General features: G+C 53.2%; 3 protein-coding genes across 6 annotated transcripts in view; all 3 read left to right on the forward strand.

Moving 5' to 3' along the window:
- Window positions 1–1,123: 1,123 nt before the first annotated feature.
- On the forward strand, window positions 1,124–11,959 carry AP1M2 (adaptor-related protein complex 1, mu 2 subunit). Of its 2 annotated transcripts, none has more exons than XM_010828354.1 (12): window positions 1,124–1,296; window positions 2,562–2,718; window positions 2,915–2,982; window positions 4,984–5,114; window positions 5,226–5,373; window positions 5,479–5,605; window positions 6,292–6,440; window positions 6,521–6,592; window positions 9,144–9,302; window positions 9,871–9,996; window positions 11,041–11,116; window positions 11,546–11,959. In XM_010828354.1, exons 1-12 carry the CDS (start codon window positions 1,255–1,257, stop codon window positions 11,566–11,568), a joined length of 1,278 nt encoding a protein of 425 aa, XP_010826656.1. In that variant the 5' UTR covers window positions 1,124–1,254; the 3' UTR covers window positions 11,569–11,959. The 2 variants fall into 2 exon arrangements, with proteins under 2 accessions (XP_010826656.1, XP_010826657.1); XM_010828355.1 differs by having other exon boundaries at window positions 6,298–6,440.
- A 1,476-nt stretch (window positions 11,960–13,435) lies between these two features.
- CDKN2D (cyclin-dependent kinase inhibitor 2D (p19, inhibits CDK4)) lies at window positions 13,436–15,915 on the forward strand. 3 transcript variants are annotated; one of them, XM_010828358.1, is made up of 3 exons: window positions 13,436–13,564; window positions 13,843–13,998; window positions 14,963–15,915. In XM_010828358.1, the coding sequence occupies exons 2-3, from the start codon at window positions 13,858–13,860 to the stop codon at window positions 15,320–15,322; spliced, it is 501 nt and encodes a 166-aa protein (XP_010826660.1). In that variant the 5' UTR covers window positions 13,436–13,564; window positions 13,843–13,857; the 3' UTR covers window positions 15,323–15,915. The 3 variants fall into 3 exon arrangements, with proteins under 3 accessions (XP_010826660.1, XP_010826658.1, XP_010826661.1); XM_010828356.1 differs by having other exon boundaries at window positions 13,553–13,998; XM_010828359.1 differs by lacking the exon at window positions 13,436–13,564 and having other exon boundaries at window positions 13,572–13,995; window positions 14,960–15,915.
- Window positions 15,916–16,371: 456 nt separating this feature from the next.
- The window catches only part of KRI1 (KRI1 homolog (S. cerevisiae)), a 9,640-nt gene continuing 4,731 nt past the window's right edge, over window positions 16,372–21,280 (forward strand). Inside the window, exons 1-10 of the mRNA XM_010828501.1 lie at window positions 16,372–16,478; window positions 16,595–16,668; window positions 17,275–17,380; window positions 18,071–18,176; window positions 18,810–18,864; window positions 18,949–18,998; window positions 19,317–19,413; window positions 19,505–19,582; window positions 20,025–20,161; window positions 21,184–21,280. The exon at window positions 21,184–21,280 is cut by the window's right edge and continues 19 nt beyond it. Coding sequence (XP_010826803.1) covers window positions 16,385–16,478; window positions 16,595–16,668; window positions 17,275–17,380; window positions 18,071–18,176; window positions 18,810–18,864; window positions 18,949–18,998; window positions 19,317–19,413; window positions 19,505–19,582; window positions 20,025–20,161; window positions 21,184–21,280 — 894 coding nt within the window. The 5' untranslated portion in view covers window positions 16,372–16,384. The remainder of the gene's footprint in view (window positions 16,479–16,594; window positions 16,669–17,274; window positions 17,381–18,070; window positions 18,177–18,809; window positions 18,865–18,948; window positions 18,999–19,316; window positions 19,414–19,504; window positions 19,583–20,024; window positions 20,162–21,183) is intronic.

Here is a 21,280-nt window from a genome sequence, read left to right on the forward strand (position 1 = left end):
CTAAGTGAAAGGAGCCAGACAGAGAAAGACAAATACTGTATAATATCACTTATATGTAGAATCTGAAAAATACAACAAACTAATGAATATAACAAAAAAAGAAGCAGACTCACAGGTATAGAGAACGAATTAGTGGTTACCAGTGGGGAGGGGAGGGGCAATATAGAGTGAAAGGGGAGCCACAAACCATTAGGCGTAAGATAAGTCACAAGGATGTATTGTACAACACAGGAAATATAGCCAATATTTTGTAATAACTGTAAATGGAGTGAAAGTGTTAGTTGCTCAGTCCTGTCTAACTCTTTGCAACCCTATGGACTGTAGCCCACCAGGTTCCCCTGTCCATGGGATCCTCCAGGCAAGATACTGGAGTGGGTTGTCATTCCCTTCTCCAGGGGATCTTCCCGACCCAGGGATTGAACCCAGGTCTCTCACACTGCAGGCAGATTCCTTACTGTCTCAGCCACCAGGGAGTGTGACCTTTAGACACTGTATAAAAATTTAAAAGTTAAAAAAAAGTTTTGAAAGAATAACATAAGGAATAACAATAAAAACTACTTGGGGAATTCCCTGGCGGTCCAGTGGTTAAACTTCTGTGCTTTCACTGAAGGGGATTGGGTTCGATTCCTGGTCAGGGAACTAAGATCCCACTTGGCCCACCCAAAAAAAAAAAAAAAAAAAGGCAGCTACGTTTTTCCTGCTGAGAGTGTAACTCATAGTTCTTGTCACTGAACGAAAGAATAAATTAATTAGCAAATATTTATGGCATGTATTAATAAATTACACACACATTGAGCACCCAGCACTGGGCCCTGGGGACACAGACATGAAAAGGACTAAGTCCCTGCTCTATTGAGGTGGATTTGAGTGTGGCAAAGTCAGGAGAAACCAGATGAGTGGATGGGTGGATGGATGAGTGGTTGGGTGGTTGGATGGATGAATGGATGGATGGATAGATACTCGGTTCCTTGGAGGGAGAATCGGTTGGTCTGGGGTCTCCTCCCATCCTCACTCCAGGGCGCGAAGGAAAAGTGAGGCGGGGCAGTTGTCACATCTTAAGCTCCGCCCTGCCCCGCCCCCGCAGCGTCTTCCCGTCGGCCGACGGCACCGCTCACCTGGTGGCCCTCCCCTTTAAGACGCGCTCACCTGGGTCCTCACCTGCGCGCGGGTGCTTCCGCAGGAAGAAGGAAGCGGCGCCACCACCGTCGCCTCCCGGCGCTCCCTCCCCACCCCCCAGGTCCGCCGGCCGCCACCATGTCCGCCTCGGCTGTCTTCATCCTCGACGTCAAGGGCAAGGTGAGGCTGGGTGCAGGGAGTGGGAGGCCGGCAGGTGAAGCTTGCTCCCTCCCGGACCCAGGGGGCGGCCCCTCCTTGCAGGCAGCGAGGCCCCGGAAAGCTCTGGGGGCGTGGGAACACCCCTCCCCCAATTCCTGGGACTCCCGCGTCGAACCCCACCTCCGCTTTTACTAGCGGCGTGTCTGAGGGAAGGGGCTTCGCCTCTCTGAGCCTCAGTCTCCCTGTCTGTACAAATGGGAATAACAGAGGTCCCCACCCAAGAAGAATTAATACAGCCGTATGCAGTGTATACCACTTAGTACAGTGACCCTGCTGCAAACATTAGGCGTTCAAGCAATTGAAATTATTATTTCTATCACCGTCATCATCCACTGTACTGATATTTGGGGAAGAAAGCCGGGGCAGAAGACCGTACTTCCCCTGTGGGGCTGCCTTGTCTCTTTCTGGCGCCCCCTCCCATTCATCTTGTTCTGTCTGGGTGGGTTGCCCTGACCTCCTCCAGGAGATCTTCAGGGCCCTGGGATCGAACCTGCATCTCTTTGGTCTCCTGCACTGCCAGGTGGGTTCTTTACCAGTAATGCCACCTGGGAAACCCAGCAATAGTAACAGTGGTGATGAGAATAATATTCCTGATAATAAACATAGTTAGGGCTAAGATGTGTGAGCACCTGCTGAGTACCTGCTTCCTTCTAAACACTGGACTAAACAAACCTCTCAGGTAAATATTATTAAAATTAACCACTTACTGCCTGCCAGGCAGAGCTATATGAGCTATGAGTGATAAATGGATATAATGTCTTTTTTTTCTTTTTTCCTCTCTCTTTCTTTTCTTTCATCACCCCTACCTCGCTGATTTGGTGCCTATGAAACCTTGCTCAAGAGCAGGAATTCTGGAGCCAGGGCGTGTTGGCTCAGTTCCCAGCTTCCTTGCTGGCTATGGACTGGGTCCATACCTCAGTTTCTCCATGTGTAAAAGGGAGATGGTGAGACCGCCTACCTTACAGGGTTGTGGTGACAACGATATAAGTAAGCAAGCATCCAGGTTTTAGCAGAGCACGGCTGAGGTGTCAGTGAGGGCTCTAGACGCTCTGGCTGTCACTGTCACCAGCCCACTTTCCAGAGGAGGAAACCGACATGCCGAGAGGCAGAACCTCGTCCATGTCCCCTCAACCAGCAAGTAGGGTCAGAACCTGGCACTCTGATGCCCCCGGGGGGGAAGGTCCCTGGATCCCAGCAATGACCAGACCTTCTCTGCTCATCTTCAGCCCCTGATCAGCCGCAACTACAAGGGTGATGTGGCTATGAGCGAGATCGATCACTTCATGCCTCTGCTCATGCAGCGGGAGGAGGAAGGCGCCCTGACCCCACTGCTGAGTCACGGACGGGTCCACTTCCTGTGGATCAAATACAGCAACCTCTACTGTATCCAGCCATGGGCGGGTCCCTGGCGGCCTTGGGTGGTGGCATCTCAGGCCCAGAGATGATGGGCTGGGACGAGAGGTGCACGACATGGCGTGGCTCAGGTTGGAGAGTGGGAGCAGACAGGGTGGCGTTTCCGGGTCTATGCTCCATTGGAACTCTCCAAAATGCCGCCTTTCCTTAACCTCGCTGCCTGCAGTGGTGGCCACCACACTGAAGAATGCCAACGCCTCCCTCGTGTATTCCTTCCTCTACAAGATAGTGGAGGTAGGTTCTGGCCTTCTATTGGCCGGCTCGTCTGTCTGTCCACCTGTCTTGCCCGCCTCTTTCGGGATCCATCCCACCTAGGAAGCCTTCCCTGAATCCCCGGGGGCGCCACCATCAAAGCCCCATCACTCTGTTCTCATCAGCTGTTGTGGGATCAACTCTCCCTATGGAGCAAGAAGCAAGGAAGTCTCCGAGAGGGTGTACTGCTCAAATCTGAACCCAAGGATACTGGGTTCCAGACCCAGCTCCGGTGCTTACTGGCTGTGTGACCTTGGACAAGTTACTTCTCTCTGTGCCTCTAACCTGGGTTTAATCCAGACGGTCCAGTGGTTAAGACCCCACGCTTCTACTGCAAGGGGCTTGAATTTCCTGATCAGGAAACTAGGATCCCACCTTCTGCAAGGTACAACCGAAAAAAAAAAAAAGAAAAGAAATACTATATAAGCCAGGTTTAGTCCTGCCTCAGAATTGTTGTAGAAAATAATTCAATCCAATTCATACCTCTAGAGCACCGAAAACAGTGCTTAGTATACAGTAAGTGCTTAATAAAGATTTGATATTATTGTTAGCATTACCACTAATGTCATATCATATGATCCCATAGTAATCTTTTGAGCACTTGCTATATGTCATTCTCAATGGTTGAGAAAGTACTTTTTTTTTTAACTGCTCAGAATTTTATTTGGTAAACAAAGGACAGTACACCCCCAAGGTGTGAGGGCAGGCTGATCCTGAAGAAGTGGCTGAGAAAGTACTTTTTTTTTTTTGGTCACCTCCTGGCTTACAGGATCTTAGTTCCCCGACCAGGGATTGAATTCATGCTCTTGGCAGTGAAAGGGTTGAGTCCTAACCACTGGACTGCTGGGGAATTCCCAGAGGGATTTTTGGGATACTTTTCACAAATAAGAGATCTGTATTGATTTGTCTCCTCTCTGCCAGGCAGAGGAGGGACACACAGCTGTGTATAAGGCAAGCACGGTCCTGGCCTGTGCTCAGGAGTTAAAGGGCATGAAGGATATTCAAGGAGACATTGTTTTAACCAGTGACTGGGTAGGTGCTAGTCTCACCCTGATACTCACAGGGGTCAAGGGATAGTGGTGGCTTCACCAAGGAGTAAGGCCTGTCACAAGGGGCCTGTGTGAGGAGAATATCCTGAGCAGTGAGCATAGCGTGTGCAAAGGCCCTGAGGAGGGAACAGGAAAGGGCCACAGAAGCTGGAGCAGGATGAGGGATGGGTTTCCAGTGTTGGATGGATGACAGATTCTCTGCTAAGGAGATACTTACTAATTCCCAAGGGCTCCCGTCTGGGGGTCCCCCAAGTCCCAAGGGCCCCTGGATGGAATTCAAGGAATCCATGAACTTAGATGTGTTTCTGTGTAGTGTAACAGTTTTCCTTTGCCATCTTATGGGGTTATTTTGGTTTGTTTTTGTTTTGACCATGCTGCATGGCTTGGCTTGTAGGATCTTAGTTCCCCAACCAGGGATTGAACCTGGGCCCTCAGCAGTGGAAGCGTGGAGTCCTACCCACTGGAGTGCCAGAGAATTCCCATATTGTGTCTTTTGTGTTGTGTGTGTGTGTGTGTGTATGTATCTTTTATTTCATGCATTACAAACCTTATTCTGAGGTGGGCCCATTAACATCACCAGATACACGGCAATCCCATGATTCACACACCAAAAAAACATTCTGAGTCCTTCCAATCCCTCTTCTAGGAAGTCTTCTTGGACCTCCCTGCCTCTGGGTTCCTACTTCACTTGTTTTCCTCATTATTGCACTCTACATGTTGGATAATATTAGTCCCACTACCTGTCCATTCCCCCTCAAGACTGTTCCAGGAGGGCAAAGACCTTCTTGGCTTTGTTCACCGTTAATGTCCTGACACTGGTATACAGTAGGTACTCAATAGTTGCTTATTGGGTGGCTGGCTGGATGAGTGGGAACCCAGCCCAAGAGCTACACCAGACACATCTCTGTGGGTGTTGGTCTCCTCACACCCCCAGGTATTCTCCGAATACTTTAAGGAGCTAGAGGAGGAGAGTATCCGAGACAACTTTGTCATCGTCTACGAATTGCTGGACGAGCTCATGGACTTTGGCTTCCCACAGACCACAGACAGCAAAATCCTGCAGGAGTGAGTGGGCCGTGGGTCAGCCACAGGGTGGGCCATGGGTGGAAGAAACCTGGGGAGGGTCAGGGAAGTATCCTTGGGCCTATCTGCTCATCTCCCTGCCCCCCCTGCCAGGTACATCACGCAGCAGGGCAACAAGCTGGAGACGGGCAAGTCACGAGTGCCACCCACTGTCACCAATGCTGTGTCCTGGCGCTCGGAGGGCATCAAGTACAAGAAGAATGAGGTCTTCATCGATGTCATAGAGTCAGTTAACCTGCTGGTGAGCCTCCACACCTCTGCCCCACCCTCGCTACAGCCAAGGGCCAGGAGAGGGAGCCCTATGCTTGTTAACCGCCTCCCACATCACCAATGTTTGCATCCTCAGGTCAATGCCAACGGCAGTGTCCTGCTGAGCGAGATCGTGGGCAGTATCAAGCTCAAGGTGTTTCTGTCCGGAATGCCAGAGCTGCGGCTGGGCCTCAACGACCGTGTACTCTTCGAGCTCACTGGCCGTAAGTTTCTGGAAGGGGGTGCGATGGGGAGCCTGAGACCTCACCTCATCTGGGGTGGGTGGTACCCAGAGACCTGCTGTCAATTCTGAAATAGTACTCGCTTGCCCTCTACTGGTCTTGACCAGTACTGCAGCTGCTCGTGCCTTAATGCAAACAACTCTGCTTCATCATTGAGTGCCAGGCTCAAGCACATGGCAGAAAAGAAAAAATAATCCCTGCCCTCACGGAACTGACGTTCTAGTGGGAGTAGGAGACAGAATAGCATTACATTTCTTCCCTGGTGACTCAGACAATAAAGACTCTGCCTGCAATGCAGGAGACCTGGGTTCGATCCCTGGGTCGGGAAGATCCCCTGGAGAAGGGAATGGCTACCCACTCCAGTATTCTTACCTGGAGAATACCATGGAGAGAGGAGCCTGGTGGGCTACAGTCCATGGGATCACAAAGATTCAGACACAACTGAGCGGCTAACACTCACAGGATAACTACCTGACAGCAAGGGCCTGATTCCCTGGGGATCCCAGCTCTGTTCCTGGCCAGCTGGGTGACCCCGGGCGAGTTACTCATCCTCTCTGGGCCTCAGTTTCTTCATCTGTAATATGGGGGTGATCATAGCAGTAGAAGGGGAGGTAAGGATAAGGACCCTGCCCTGGGCTCCAGTGTCACCCCGCTAACTCGGCTCTGAGTTTCAGGGAGCAAGAACAAGTCTGTGGAACTGGAGGATGTGAAATTCCACCAGTGCGTGCGGCTTTCTCGCTTTGACAATGACCGCACCATCTCCTTCATCCCGCCCGACGGTGACTTTGAGCTCATGTCCTACCGCCTTAGCACCCAGGTAAGGCAGGGTCGAGCCCTTGGCTGGAGGTGAGGGTTGACCCCAGAGCCTTGGAGAACTCCCTCTTCCTCTGTCTGCAGGTCAAGCCACTCATCTGGATTGAATCTGTCATTGAGAAATTCTCACACAGCCGCGTGGAGATCATGGTCAAGGTGGGCCCCCAGGGTAATAATTACAGTGCTCAGATTGCCCCTCCTACGCCCTCAGCAGTCTAACCATATCTCCCACCTCCCTCCCCAATCATCACTTCCTTCCAGCCACACAGGTCTCCTGGCTGAGTCTCAAACATGCCAGGCATGGTCCCTGAGTATCCCCTCTCCCTGGATCACTCTGCCCCCAGCCACCCAGATATCCCGCTGGCTCTTTCCCTCACCTCCTTCAGTTCTTTGCTTCAGTGTCACCTCCTCAGAGGAGCCTTCCCTGATTTCTCCACCTCCCTTCTTTGCTCTGTTTTTTCCCTTAATACTGAACCACCACCGTGTGACACATGACCTTTTTACTTAATTAATTTACTTTAAAAATATACATTCATACTACTTTATAAATTTACATTTACATTGAAATTTATGAATTTGCATTTATATTCATATATGTATATAAACCATAGAGTATGTTAAAGCTCAATGTTATCATTGTCATACCGTATCATCATATCATATCATATCATACCACACAGCTTAATTGAATGTCCCTGACTCAACCAGCACCTCTGAACCCCCACCTGCCCCTTGGCCGATCATGGCTCCCCCAACCCTTGCCCACAGGTGATCACAATTTTGAATTTCATGTAAGTCATTTCTTTGCTTTTGTTTGTAATTTTGCCACCCTCATCTGTAAACTGCAAATACTTCATTCTGCCAGTCTCTGACCTTTATATCCGTGAACTCTTGCTGTATGACTTTTTTGTATAATTTGCTTTCTTCATGTAATGTCAACTCTTAAGAGGAATCCCAGGACCTGAAGCGTAGGGCATCCATTTCAGTGACTGTAGAATATTCCACCAGGAGGATTTTCTCTCCTGTATCTTGCTTGGGTTGTTTTCAGTTCTTGGCTTCTCTGGTTCACATTGCCATGGATAGCCCTGTGCATGTCCCCAGTCCCCCAAACAAGAGCTTCTCCAGAACATAAAATTAGTCCCTCCTGGCCCTTAAAAAAAATTTTTTCCCCAGTCTCTTTTTTAATTAAGAAAGTTGCAGGGGCGGGGGAGGGCATGCCATACTGCATGCGGGATTTTAGTTCCCTGACCAGGGATTTAACTTGTGCTCTGTGCTTTGGGAGTGCAGAGTTTTAACCACTGGACCACCAGGGAAGTCCTTAGCGCCCTTTACAGATGGGGGAAGAGGCCCAGAAGAACTCAGATGTCATTCATCTAGGAAGGGAGGGGTCACGTTGAACTTGGGTCTGCCTGCCTCAAGAGTCTGTGTTCTCAGATTTAACTTTGTTCCCCAGTCTTAGAGTCTCAGAGGAACTGGTACATGATGTAGACAGTCACTGCGGGGGGGAGGGGGCATGGTGTTGGTGCCCCCCAAAGTCCCTGTCTCTCTAGGCAGGAAGAAGAGAAGGGGCCACTAAAGCTGGTGCCTTCCTGGGACTTCTGTGGTGGCCCAGTGATTAAGACTCTGAAATTCCAGTGTAGAAGGCCCGGGACTTGATCCCTGGTCAGAGAGCTAGATCCCACATGCTGCAACTAAGCCCCAGCACAGCCAAATAAAAATAAATACTAAAAAGTTGGTGCCTTTAAAAAAGAACATCCCCTGCCCTGTTTGCCTCCAGGTCCTGTGCACCAATCCTGCCTCATATATCCCCGCCCCCTGGCACCAGATGATTAAGAGCAGCTATCACGGTGCTAGCTACTGCACAGGGACACTTAGAGTCCTTGTGTTAAAAGCTTGCGCATGTCAAAATGGATCTGGATCTAGCTCTAATGTAATAACTTATTGTCTGTAAGGAGAGCATGTGAGGCTCAAGTCAAATCTCTGTGCTGTGCCGGCTACCAGCTACACAACTCAGGCAAAGTGCTCTTTCTCTCTGGGCCTCAGTTTCTTCATCTGTAAAATGGACCTTTGGAATGGCTCCTACTTTAGAAAATTAGTGAGAGGGTTAAGTACTTGGCACAGGGCCCTGCACATGGTACGGGCTCCGTAGATGCCAGCTTTCAAATGAAAACTCGGAAATTCCCTGGTGGTCTATTGGATAGGACTCTTGAGTTTCCACTACTGGGGACATGGGTTCGATCCCAGACTGAGGAACTGAGATTCTGCATGTTGCAGTGCTGCCAAAAAAAAAAGAAAGAAAATTCTGATAGACTGAGGGTCGCATCCTGGCTTTGCAGGTGTGAGTGTGTGAGTCTTGACCAGGAGCCTTTATTATCTTGTCTGTGAAATGGGCTGAGGTGAGCCAGCCCTAGGAGCTGTTCAAATGAGGGATTACATTTTGAAGCAGGAAAAGGTATATGATACTTTCCAAACGGAAGGTACCAAAAGCAGAACCACTGGAGTCTCTTGTGGGTGTGACTCTGCCCCTAGTTGGCTGTGTGTCTCCAGAGAAATGCCTTAAGTTCTCTGTGCCACTGTTCCCTCATCTGTAAAATGGACAGGATCGTGGTCCCCACTTCTGAGCTCTTGATGAAATGGTGCGTGGAAAGGGCTTGGTCTCCATTTGCATGAATGCACTCTTCACACCCCACTTTCTCTCCACCGACAGGCCAAGGGGCAGTTTAAAAAGCAGTCTGTAGCTAACAGCGTAGAGATATCGGTGCCCGTACCCAGCGATGCCGACTCCCCTCGCTTCAAGACCAGTGTGGGCAGCGCCAAGTATGTGCCAGAGAAGAACACGGTTATTTGGAGCATCAAGTCTTTCCCGGTGAGCCTCGGGGATGGGCCGGGGAACTGGAGGACCAGCCCTTGATGAGTGAGGGCGAAGTAGAGGATAAATCAGAGCCACATATGCATGCACGTGGCTGTCCTTTGTAGATGATAAAACTGGATGATGGTTAAGCTCTCAGCATGGTTAAGCTCTCCTTGTCCTAGGTCTTGAGGAAACCAGCCCTGGGTTCAGATTCCTCACCCTTGTTTCTCTGAGCTTCCCAGCCTTGGGGACCCTACTTCCCTTCATGAAGCCTGAGCGTGTCCATCTGTGAAATAGACAGGGTCATGCTACCCACATCCTTGGGCTGCTGGAGGATTTGGTCTCTCTTTGGGATCTTGGTTGGGGGATGTTCATCGGCCCCTGGAAAATGGGAGATGATCACCAGAAGGCCCCCAACTAGGCTTTGCTGTCAGAAGCTTCGTCTGTGAGTTTTGGCCAGGAAACTTTACTTTCTGGTCTGTCAGATGGGCTGAGAGCAAAGCCTGCCCCCAGGGGGCTGCCATGAGGAGTGGTCTGGGGTATAGGGGCCCTCAATGTGTCTGATACCCCCATGTTCCCTCAGGGGGGCAAGGAGTACCTGATGCGCGCCCACTTTGGCCTCCCCAGCGTGGAGAAGGAGGAAGTAGAGGGCCGGCCCCCTATTGGGGTGAAGTTTGAGATCCCCTATTTCACTGTCTCTGGGATCCAGGTGAGGGAAGGGGGCAGGGTGGTTCCTCTCCTTGACCTTGATGGGTCCCCCTTTCTCTCATTTCTTGGCTTGGACTGCCTCCGTTCCCTGGCTTGGCTCATCTCCTCCTTTACAATCATTCTTTTTTTTTTTTTCTGGAACAGTGTTGCTTTTTCTTTAAACAAACATTTTAATTTCAACTTTTGGGTGTGCTGGGTCTTCGTTGTTGTGAGTGAGCTTTCTCTAGTTGCAGTGAGTAGGGGCTATTTTTTTAATTGCGGTGGCTTCTCTTGTTGCAGAGCATGGGTTCTAGAGCCCGAGGGTTTCAGTAGTTGCAGAGCACAGGCTTAGTTGTTCCTTGGCATGTGGGATCTTCCTGGACCGAGGAAGATCCCGTATGTCCCACATCCCACAAACCCATGTCCCCTGCATTGGCAGGCAGATGCTTTTTTTCAAAAATGATTTCATTTATTTATTTTTGGCTGGGCTGGGTCTTCACTGCTGCACAGACTTTTCTCTGCTTGTGGTGTGTGGGCTTCTCACTGGTGGCTTCTCTTGTGGAGCACGGGCTCCAGGGCGCACAGGCCCAGTAGCTGCAGCATGTGGCCTCACTAATTGTGGCTCCTGGGCTCTAGAGCACAGGCTCAGTAGCTGTGGTGCACGGGTTTAGTTGCTGCAGGGCATGTGGGATCTTCCCAGACCAGGGACTGAGCCCGTGTCTCCTGCGTTGGCAGGCAGACCCTTAACCACTGAGCCATCAGGGAAGTCCCACGGTGCTGCCTCTTCTGCTCTCAGCCTGGGTCCCCTTCCCCTCCCCCCTAACTTTGCCCTGTGCCTAAACTGTATTGTGTCACTTCTCTTAGAATGTGCCATCTTTCCCTCTGTCCTGGACCACCTGATCTCCCCCACACACATACCCTGTCCTGGTCACATCTTTGCCCTGAGCCTCGTTTCTTCATTCCTCCCAGGCTGTGCTTTCTTATTCCCGGAAGTTGTGTTATGTTCCGCTGGCCCCAGCCTGCTCTCTCCCCCTATCCTGGGCCACCTCCTTTCATCCCTTTCCAGGTCCGATACATGAAGATCATTGAGAAGAGTGGTTACCAGGCCCTGCCCTGGGTCCGCTATATCACCCAGAGTGGCGGTAAGGCGGCCCGGCTCCCTGAGATGACAGGGACAAGGACATGAATGGGGATGGCCTTGGGGCTTTGAAACATCTTGTCTCAGAGGGCTCCAAAACCGACAGGCGTGGCCCCCAGGTCTATCCTATCTTTGTCAGTGTGCCCTCCCGAGCCTCGGTTTGCCTATCTTTAAAATGGGGACAGTTGCCAGTTCCAGGGTAGTGGTGGTGGGGTTTGGATAAGCAACTGAACACACAGCAGCCCCATCTATTGCCTGGAGACAGGCATGTTGCTGTGTTTACAGTCGCCATGTTTGAGCCCATCCTTAGCCCTGTTACGTACTTGTGGGGTTGATCATGAGCACTGCGGAAGGGGATGGGTTGTGGGTGGGGGTGCTGTCCTGTCTCCTTCCCCCAATTCTGAGATGGTCCCTGCTCATTGTTTCCCTGCAGATTATCAACTTCGTACCAGCTAGAAGGGAGAAGTGGGAGCCTGAACCTGGGCTGTCTTCTCCCCAGGCCCCAGATGCAGACTCCACTAGAGAAGGAGGGAAGATGGGGTGTGTGTGTGTGAGAGGGCAGCCCTTGAATTATTAGTTCGTTACTCCCAGCACCCGACTTGCTCCTACCCTTTTCCTTTACCGGTAGGCTGGGAGTGATAGTCCCCAGCTCTCAGACTCTCACCCCTCCCCCTCCCCCAATTTTATATGAAGAAATAGAAGAGGGGCTTGAAGTCCCCCTCACGAGTGCCTTCTTGCAGTGACCTGCCTTAGGAGGTGTGGGGAGTCCCTCCTCCACAGCTGCTGAGCCCAGAGGCCCCACTGGCCCATTTCTGAGTTTTAGGATGGCATTAAAAAGATGAATCTAGCTGCTGTTATGTACTTCTTGGCTGGGCGCTGGGGATGCCAGGGGTGTCCTGGAGTGCTGGGATAAGAGTGGGCAACATATATCCATTTCTCAGCCCTGGTCATCTCTCAGCTAGGCCCTCGCAATTGCTCCCACCTTGGTCTCCCAGGCTGCTCTGGGCTTCCCTCTCCCATGACAGCCAGTTCGCATCATAGCCACCAGAGGGCGCCTATTAACTCCTAAACCAGATCGTGGCTCCTCAATACAGAAGCTTCCCAGGGTTTCACCCGTTGATTTTTGTCGTTCTGGGCAGCATCTGGGACCATAGTTCCCCCACCAGGGATTGAACCTGGACTCCCTGCAGCGGATGCGCGGAGTCTTAGCCACTGGACCTCCAGGGAAATTCCCCATTCTTTTTAAAAAGTAAAAGTTCTCACCACAGCCCACAAGCCTGTTCAGCCCTCACCTCCTCACCCTTCTCTCCCTCTCTATACGTCTCTTCCTGGACTTACTAGACATGCTTACAGCTCAGGGCCTTCGAATCTGTAGCCCCTCCATCTGGTATGTTTTCCCAGAGAGACACATGGCTCCTTCCCTCACCTTCAGGTCTCAAATCAAATGTCACCTTCTTAGGGTGGCCATGCCCGACCTCTCTATTTCAAAGCCTTCTTTTCCCAAGACACTATTATTTATCTCGTTTTGTCAGCTCCACAGTGTATAGCACTCGGAAAATACTTATTGTCGTCTCCAGCTCTAAAAGGTAAGCATCCAGCAGCCAGGAGGCACCCGGCTTGCTTTCCACTGGGGTGCCTAGTACACGGTAGCGGGTCAGTAAATGTGTGAAGGCCCCGCTGTTGAAGGCCTCTGTTAAGAGCCTCCGACACCACTCTCGCCTCCCAGGCTCACCCACGTGGCAGATGGAGAATGAACTTTCTTCCACGCCCTTGCATTTGCTGTGCCAGGGCTGGCGCAATCTGAGCCAAACGTGATTCCTTTCTCACTCACCCCATTTCCTTGCTTTATTTTCCTCACGGTGCTTAACACTAAAATTAGTAGCTCGAATGCAGGCCCCCCAGCGCCAGGAACGGCTCTGGCACACAGTGAATGAATGAAATAAAGCACTCTGCACAGTAAGAACTAACAAATATTATCACACCGCATAACTCCAAACTGGGCGGCCCCAGCCCTACCTCCCTTCCTCTCGGAAGTGCCGAGGTCCCGGAGCAGCCCGCGCTACCCTGCGCCTGACCTTTCTCCCCTGGGTCAGTTAAACCGGCCCTCTTTCCCGCCCGCCCGTCGCTTTTGAAAAACCGAAAACCCCGCCATTGTTTGCGGTTCACCGGTCGCCGTAGTTTGTCCAATCAGAAGCGGGCCCGCCCACTCCGGCGCGCAAAGCCTCCCTGGCAACGCGTGGCCATTGGCTGCGCTGGCCAGGAGGGCGGAGCACTACAGGGTCGGGAGCTGGGCAACGCGGCTGGGCTACAACGTAGCAAGTTCATAAGAAAACAAATCCGCGGCGTTTGGGGGCGGGGCCGCGAGAGCTCTGGCTCCGCCCCCTAGAGGCCTGCTCCGCAGCGGCGGAGAAGCCGGCTCAGAACAGACCCCGCCCGTCGAGGAGGAGGGAGGGTGAGTTGGGGGGAGACCCAGCCCCCAAGGGGCGGGCGCCGGGCAGGGCCCTACGGGCTAGCGGAGGGTTGGGCCCGGGCTCTCAGCCCCTCTTTACCCACCGTCTGACAGGGGGAGGAGCCGGCCGGGAGGGCGGGGGTCGCGCCCGAGACCCGGACGGGAGAGTCCGACCCGGAGCCTCGTTGCAGGCCGGGGACGCTGCGGGAGGGCTGTTCGGGGCCAGCGCCTGTGGGCTCCCCCGCACTGACCGCCGCGGGGTGGGGCGGGGGGCTTCGCAGGCCGCCAGTATCGACATGCTGCTGGAAGAGGTCCACGCCGGCGACCGGCTGAGCGGGGCGGCGGCCCGAGGAGACGTGCAGGAGGTGCGCCGCCTTCTGCACCGCGAGCTGGTGCACCCAGACGTTCTGAACCGCTTTGGCAAGACAGCGCTGCAGGTGAGCCTGGGCCGACTCGCAGACGCCTTCTCTCTTCTCACCTTGTTCCCGTTGGTAGCCGACTGAGGTCTGTTCCTGCATCTCTGGGCTGACTTGGCTCCCTGATGTCCCCTTTCTTAGGTGGGTGGTGGATGGGGTTAGATTGGGGGAGGGGAGAGCTTTCCATCTTTGGAGGATTCCTTGTTCTCTGATTGCGAAGGATTCGGTTTCCCTGGAGAAGTTCTTATTCCGTGGGTGAGGGTTCACCTTCTTTGGATCCGAGTTTCATGAAGGCGGCTCCAATGTCTTGGAGCATCTATGGACGATCCGACCGTAGGAAGGAAGGATTGCTATTTCCAAGGTGTACCCATTTTCTGGGGGTTCTCTGAAAGGTATCCAGTTTCCTGTGGGGGAGAATCTCTATTCCCGCGGGGTTTTCATACTGGCATATTTGGTGAGGGGGATACCAGTAAGGGAATAGTCACAGATTACATGGGAGTCCCTGTTCCCTTGGGGACATTTACAAAAGGGGAACCCCATTTCATCAGAAAGCATCCCTACTATATGGGAGGAGGAAATTCCTTGGAGGAGTTTTAAATTCCCTGGCCATCTCCATTTCCTGGAGGCGACTGTTCTCTGAGGTCTGTTTCCTGGTGGGGTTCATATTTCCTGATGATTTCCTATCTGTGGGGAGAAGTGTCTCTGGTTCCTTGAGGGAGGGTCTTAGGTTCCTTGAAAATTTCCACGGGGGCTATACCCTAGCGGGAGGTGACCCGTTTTTTGAAGGTCCTTATTCCCAGATCTTGTTCTCTGGGGTCTCAATAGCTGCCTGGAAGTTTATGTTCCCCGGAGTTTTTCCTTCTCTTGAGAACCTTGTATCTGGCATTCTCAACTCCCGAATGACCCCTGTCTCCAGTCACCCTTTTCCCCAGACCTCCTCCTTTGGAGACTCCCTGACCCTTCTCTACCCCCATCCCCCCACCAGGTCATGATGTTTGGCAGTCCCACCATTGCCCTGGAACTCCTGAAGCAAGGCGCCAGCCCCAACGTCCAGGATGCCTCGGGCACCACTCCGGCCCACGATGCAGCCCGCACTGGATTCCTCGACACTCTAAAAGTGCTGGTGGAGCACGGCGCCGATGTCAACGCACCCGATGGCACCGGGGCGCTCCCCATCCACCTGGCAGTGAGAGAGGGCCACACTTCTGTGGTCAGCTTCCTGGCTACCGAGTCTGATCTCCATCACAGGGACGCCACGGGGCTCACACCCCTAGAGCTGGCACGGGGGAGAGGGGCCCAAGAGCTCATGGACATACTGCAGCGGCACACGGTGGCACCCCTGTGACCTGGGGCCACCCACTCCAGCAGCAGGACCCAGCTGAGTTCTGTGTCAGAAGAGGGAAGAAACACTTTCTCCCTTTGCTCCTCCTGCCCGCTGCCGAGGGGCACCGGTTTGTGGCTTGTTGGTGTTGATTTCTGGGGTGTGTGTGTTTGACGTGCATTTCTCGTTTTTTTTTTTTTCTCACCCCTTTCGGTGTGTTGGGCAGAGAAGGGCTCCTACAGGCAAACAGCCACCTAAACGGTTCAGTTTCCTCCACGCCTACAGACTGAGTCCCAAGGGCAGAGCGTTTAAAACCCCAGCCCTCGAGAGTGAGAGAGTGAGGTCATCTCTTCCAAGGCTCTTGGAACCTGTCGACCTTGGCCGGCTTACGGAGAGAAGACCTCAAGTGTGCACACTGCTTTCCGGCATGGGGGAGGGGGGAGTGTTCCAAATCGATAAAAGGGTAGTATGAGTTCATTCGTATTTTGTTGAAAGCTTCATTTCCAGTCCCTTGTACAGCGTTAAAAAAAAAAAAGTCTATTTATTAAGCTTTATGGAAAATATTGTGTGTGTAATTTAATGTTTTTACCCATTAAATTAAGACTTGTGCATGACCACAGCGCTGGTGGCTTGTCATTTTTGAGGGGGCGATGGAGAGTCGCGTATCCAGGATGTTTGTGGGGATGGGCCCTGGGGGTCGAGGATCGTGGATGCTTTGGAGGAGGGGAGAGAGTGGTAATTCCCAGGGCGCCAGGGGTAAGTGAGCTGGGTGGGGCAGCGGTTTACGCTGTCGGAACGGAAGGGAGGCAGGAAACCGCGAGTGGAGAAAGGGCCCCCAGATGTCAGCTGGGTGCCTGGAGCCCAGAGGGTGGGGGAGTGGGATGGGCGGTGGCTGCAGCCTTCCCCGCAGAGGCGTGACTTGTGGGCGGGGACAGCGGTCTCAGGGCCAGGGATCCCGGAAGGGCTGGGGGCAAGGTTACGTGCGGCCCAGGAGGCTCCGCCCCTATTTAAAGTAAACTGTGCGTAGCCCCACCTCCAGGGAGGCCGTGCTTTCCTGACGCGTGCGCAGTAGGTTGGAGAGCAGCCATGCCGGAGCCGCGCGGGTCGTCGCCCCTGCGGGTGAACGCGGCGTTCGCGGCGAGGTACGGCCGCTACCGTGAGCGAGAGGAGCTGCAGCGGCGTGAGTGCGGGGCGCATGCGCGTGGGGGGCCGGCGCGTGTCGGGCGGTCCGCAGGTGGGGTTTGATCTGGTCCCCCAGGCTCACCTGGGTGGGGGACTCGCATCTTTGTCCCACAGTGAAAGATCGCTACGGGGACCGGCACAGCAGCAGCGACTCCAGCTCCGAGTCTGATTCCAGCGACGAGCACGTGGTGAGCTTCTTCGCCTCCGTCTTGGAGTTGCGGGAGATGTCCAAGAGCCCTGTCTCATCCTGGCCCGGACTTACAGGGGGCAGCTAACCTCCAACCCCATCGCGCCTTCATCCCTGACAGTCTAACCATTTCTCCCTGTCTGCCTCTGTTCCCAAAATGGGGCATCCCTCTGCCCCGTGGAGCACCCAGCTTTTCCCCACACCAGCCCTGATCTTCCCAGACTCACTGAGCCATCCAGCCCTTCCTCTCTGTTTTTCATATGCCTTCTCTGCCCACCTGCCCCTGTATCATCCATCCCTTATTGATTCCAGGAAGCACCACCACCCCCTTGCCTGCTACCTTTTTTTGCTTCCTATTCTCTACTCATGTGTGGTCCACCCCCACGGGGTCCCCTCTCCCACCCATTTGACCCTCCCTTCCACTCAGATCCAGCCCTCCAGCCCTCCCCCCACCTGCCTCTACCCAGCTGGATTCTGCCATCTTCTAACCTGTACCCCTCCCTACACCCTAATTCCCACACCCTCTCAGCCCTCCTGCCCCTGTTGCTTACTGCCCCCATCAGAGCCCCCTTCTGAAATCTGTCCCCACCCCCTTTTTCTGCTCTAGGAATTTGACCCCCAGCAAGAGCGTGACTTTTATAGGACTCTCTCCTTGTTGAAGAAGAAGGACCCCCGCATTTATCAGAAAGATGCCACCTTCTATCAGCGAACAGGTCTGGGGCTGCTTCTCATGGGACCCTGGGTCCTCATGGCTTTAGAAGCTGTTGTGGCTATTTAATCTTTCCATGGTGGCTCAGAAAGTCAAGAGTCTGCCTGCAGTGCAGAAGACCTGGGTTCAATCCTTGGGTCAGGAAGATCCCCTGGAGAAGGGAATGGATACCCACTCCAGTATTATTGCCTGGGAAATCCCATGGACAGAGGAGTCTGGCAAGCTACAGTCCATAGGGTGCAGAGAGTTGGACACAACTGAGCAACTAACACTTTCACTTTTTTTTCATCTACAAGTCAGAACTGATTAGCAGAGGGACTTCCTTGGTCGTCCAGAGGTTAAGACTCTGCACTTCCATCCCTGGTGGGGCAACTAAGATCCCATATGCCACGCAGCACAGCCAAAAGAAAAAAAAACTGATTACTAATCAGCCAAGAGTGTCCAGGGTTATCAACTGTTGTCACTAATAATGGCTGTGTGTCTGGCACTGTTCTGAGTGTGAATTACTCACTGAGTGATCACCACCAGCTATTACCAGGTAGTAGCAAGTGTGATGCCTATTTGATAGCTGGGAACTGGTGGCGCGGGGATTTGAAACCTCCATCTGATTATGGTCCAGCAGTTATTCTCTGCCTGGGGGAGGAAGGGGGTTGTGGGTGTGGGTGATGACAGATGTCTTGTGGTGGCCCTGTAGCATCGTCCTCAGACAGTGAAGAGGAGCCAGCAGCTGAGAAGCGAAAGAAGGTGCAACCCATGTACCTGAAGGACTACGAGAGGAAGGTTATCCTGGAGAAAGGAGGGTGAGGAGACAGCCTAACTCCTCTGCTTCCACCTTCCCAGGGCAGGTGGACACATGGGGGACTTAGGGGTGGGGGTGGGAAGAAGCCAATGACCCACCAGAGTTGGGGGAACCTCAGAGAGCAGGAGGCTTGATGACCTGCCTGCATCCCACTGTCCCCACCCCCCAGCTGGTGCTCTGTTTTTGAATTTTTGTCTCTTTTAATCATTTTTATTTATTTATTAGTTTTTGGCTGTGCTGGGTCTTCATTGCTGCGGGGACTTTGCTTTAGTTGCGGCAAGCAGGGGCCACGCTCTAGTTGTGGTGTGTGGGCTTATTGCTGAGGCTTCTCTTGTGGAGCACGGGCTCTAGGGCATCTGGGCTTCAATAGTTTCAACATGTGGGCTCAGTAGTGGTTCCCAGGCTCTAGAGCATGTGCTCAGTAATTGTGGCGTAAGGGCTCAGTTGCTCCAAGGCATGTGGGATCTTCCTGGATCAGGGATCGAACCTGTGTCTCCTCCTGCATTGGAAGGCAGATTCTTTACCACTGAGCCACCAGGGAGGCCCCAGCTGTTGCTCTTAAGAGCCCCCTACCCCACAGTGACAGACAGACCCAGGGAAGTCTGTTCTGAAACCTTCATCCTTCTTTGCCCAGCAAATATGTCGATGAGGAGAATTCAGATGGGGAAACCTCCAATCAGAGACTCCAGGTGTGTGGGATGGAGGCTGGGTGGGAGGGTTCGGGGCTAAGGGGCCCATGGCAGGGTCTGAGGCCCCTGTCACTCTCTCTGCAGCAGAGCTCGTCGAAGAGTTACGTGGAAGAACAGAAACAGCTGAAGGAAAGGTGAGCCCTGGAGCCGGCTGAGCTGCCAAGTGGAAAAGAGTTGAGGCTCTGAGGTTGGCGGGCCCAGGTTCAAATACAGCTCTGTCACTTAATGTGCCCACTTAATGGGCACTTGTGTGCCCTTGGGCCTGTCATTTTCTGTTCTCTGGGCCTCAGTTTCTGTATCTGTGAAATGGGGTTGATCATGGGCTGTATGTCACAGCACTGCTCTGGGCTGGTCAGGAGGAGCTCAGGGCTTATTAGTAGATAGGGCTCATCTTTGGATCAGTGGGCAGGGCCAGTGCACCCATCCTGAGGCTTGTTTTCTTGCTTGGGCAGCTTCCGGGCGTTTGTGGAGGACAGTGAGGATGAAGACAGCGCTGAGGAAGGTGGCTCCGGGTTGCTGCAGAAACGTGCTAAAAGCAAAGAGGAGAAGGTAGGTGCCGGGTCCCAGTGGGACGGGGGGTGGTGGCGGAGAGGGGGCACCAGGAGTGTCCGGCAGATCCTCATCGCTGGCCATCCCTCAGGCCCAGGAGGATGCTGACTACATTGAGTGGCTGAAGGGGCAGAAGGAGATTCAGAACCCCGACACCCTGAAAGAACTGGTGAGTGAGTTCCCATCCCTGGCTACTGACGCCCTAAACTTCCCGGTCTGCCTCCATCCAGCCTTTTCCTGGAAACTCACCCTTGAGTGGCCAGCCAGGAGCACTTGGTCTGTTCCTTTTTTTTCCCTTGCACCATGCGGCCTTTGGGATCTTAAGTTCCCCAACCAGGGATCGAACCCGTGCCCCCTACAGTGGAAGCATGGAGTCTTGACCACTGGACCCCCAGAGGAGTCCCCAGGAGCACATCCTTTGAGGATGGGGGCCCCGCATCTCTGGGCCTCAGCTTCTATAACATGGGGATTATGGCACTTACTTCATAGACTGGCCGTGAAGCTGCAGTCACTTACATCCACTGGCTGCCCACAATCCACGCCCCCACCCTCCTGCTTCGCTGACCCTGAGTCCCTGACCTGGGTCTTATCACACAACCCTTCACCCCTAGACTCACCTCAGGGAATTCTGGAACAACCCAGAGCTGGACGAGGGGGAGCGCTTCCTGCGAGATTACATCCTCAATAAACGCTACGAGGAAGAAGGGGAGGAGGAAGACGAGGAGGAGGAAGACGAAGAGGAGGAAAGGTGAGGGCCCCTGTCCCCCAGGGGCCTGGAGGCAGCACTGGCCAGAAAGGAAAAGGCGCTGGGTGTTCACTTTATCACACAGACGGTGACAGAATCTGGAGGAGGAAACGGCACCCACTCCAGTGTTCTTGCCTGGAGAATCCCAGGGACGGGAGCCTTGTGGGCTGCCGTCTGTGGGGTTGCACAGAGTCGGACACGACTGAAGCGACTTAGCAGCAGCATCAGCAGTAACAGAATTAGGGACTTCCCTGGTGGCTCAGTGGTAAAGAATCCGCCTGCCAGTGCAGGACACACTTCCTTGGGTCGGGAAGATCGCCTAGGGTGCTGGAGAAGACTCTTGAGAGTCTCTTGGACAGCAAGGAGATCAAAGCAGTCAATCCTAAAGGAAATCAACCCTGAATATTCACTGGAAGGACTGATGCTAAAGGTGAAACTCCAGTACTTTGCCCACCTGATGTGAAGAGCCAACTCATTGGAAAAGACCCTGATGGTTGGAAAGATTGAAGGCAGGAGGAGAAGGGGACGACAGAGGAAGAGATGGTTGAATGACATCACTAACTCAATGGACATAAATTTGAGCAAACTCCAGGAGACAGTGGAGGACAGAGGAGCCTGGCTTTGTGACCATGAAGTCGCAAAGAATCAGACACAGCTTAGCGACTGAACACCAACAGCTGAGTTAGCCCTTTTTTGGGGGCTGCACCACACGGTATGCAGGATCTTAGTTTCCTGACCAGGGGTTGAACCTGTGCCCCCCTGCACTGGAAGCGCAGGCCTTAACCACTGGACCACCAGGGAAGTCCCCAGAATTGGCCTTTCTTGAGGGAGACCCAGAGTGTGGGCTCTGAAGCCAGGGGGCCCTGCTCTTGGACTTCCATGCCTCGGTTTCCCCATCAGTAAAATGGGGTAACAGTGGCTCCCTATCAGAGCGTTCTTGTGAGGATTAAATGTGTGAACACGCTGGTACATAGGCGTGCAGGAGCTCTGCTGACCCCCCAGCCCCACCCCATCTCATCCCTCAGGGTCCCTGGTCCCCCGGTCCAGCTGGCTGTGGACGACTCCTCAGACGAGGGCGAACTGTTTCTGAAGAAGCAGGAGGACTTTGAGCTCAAATACAAC

The sequence above is a fragment of the Bison bison genome, unplaced genomic scaffold, assembly GCF_000754665.1.
Source record: "Bison bison bison isolate TAMUID 2011002044 unplaced genomic scaffold, Bison_UMD1.0 scf7180017864492, whole genome shotgun sequence".
In the NCBI taxonomy this organism is placed as follows: domain Eukaryota; kingdom Metazoa; phylum Chordata; class Mammalia; order Artiodactyla; family Bovidae; genus Bison; species Bison bison.

Excerpts from the sequence above, each read along its gene's own strand:
- AP1M2 (XM_010828354.1), top strand. The coding sequence starts at position 1,255 with ATGTCCGCCTCGGCTGTCTTCATCCTCGACGTCAAGGGCAAG. Across the intron at positions 5,374-5,478 it reads TAGAGTCAGTTAACCTGCTG|GTCAATGCCAACGGCAGTGT; the intron begins GTGAGCCTCCAC and ends TTGCATCCTCAG. Across the intron at positions 9,997-11,040 it reads TCACTGTCTCTGGGATCCAG|GTCCGATACATGAAGATCAT; the intron begins GTGAGGGAAGGG and ends ATCCCTTTCCAG.
- CDKN2D (XM_010828358.1), top strand. The coding sequence starts at position 13,858 with ATGCTGCTGGAAGAGGTCCACGCCGGCGACCGGCTGAGCGGGGCGGCG. Across the intron at positions 13,999-14,962 it reads TTGGCAAGACAGCGCTGCAG|GTCATGATGTTTGGCAGTCC; the intron begins GTGAGCCTGGGC and ends TCCCCCCACCAG.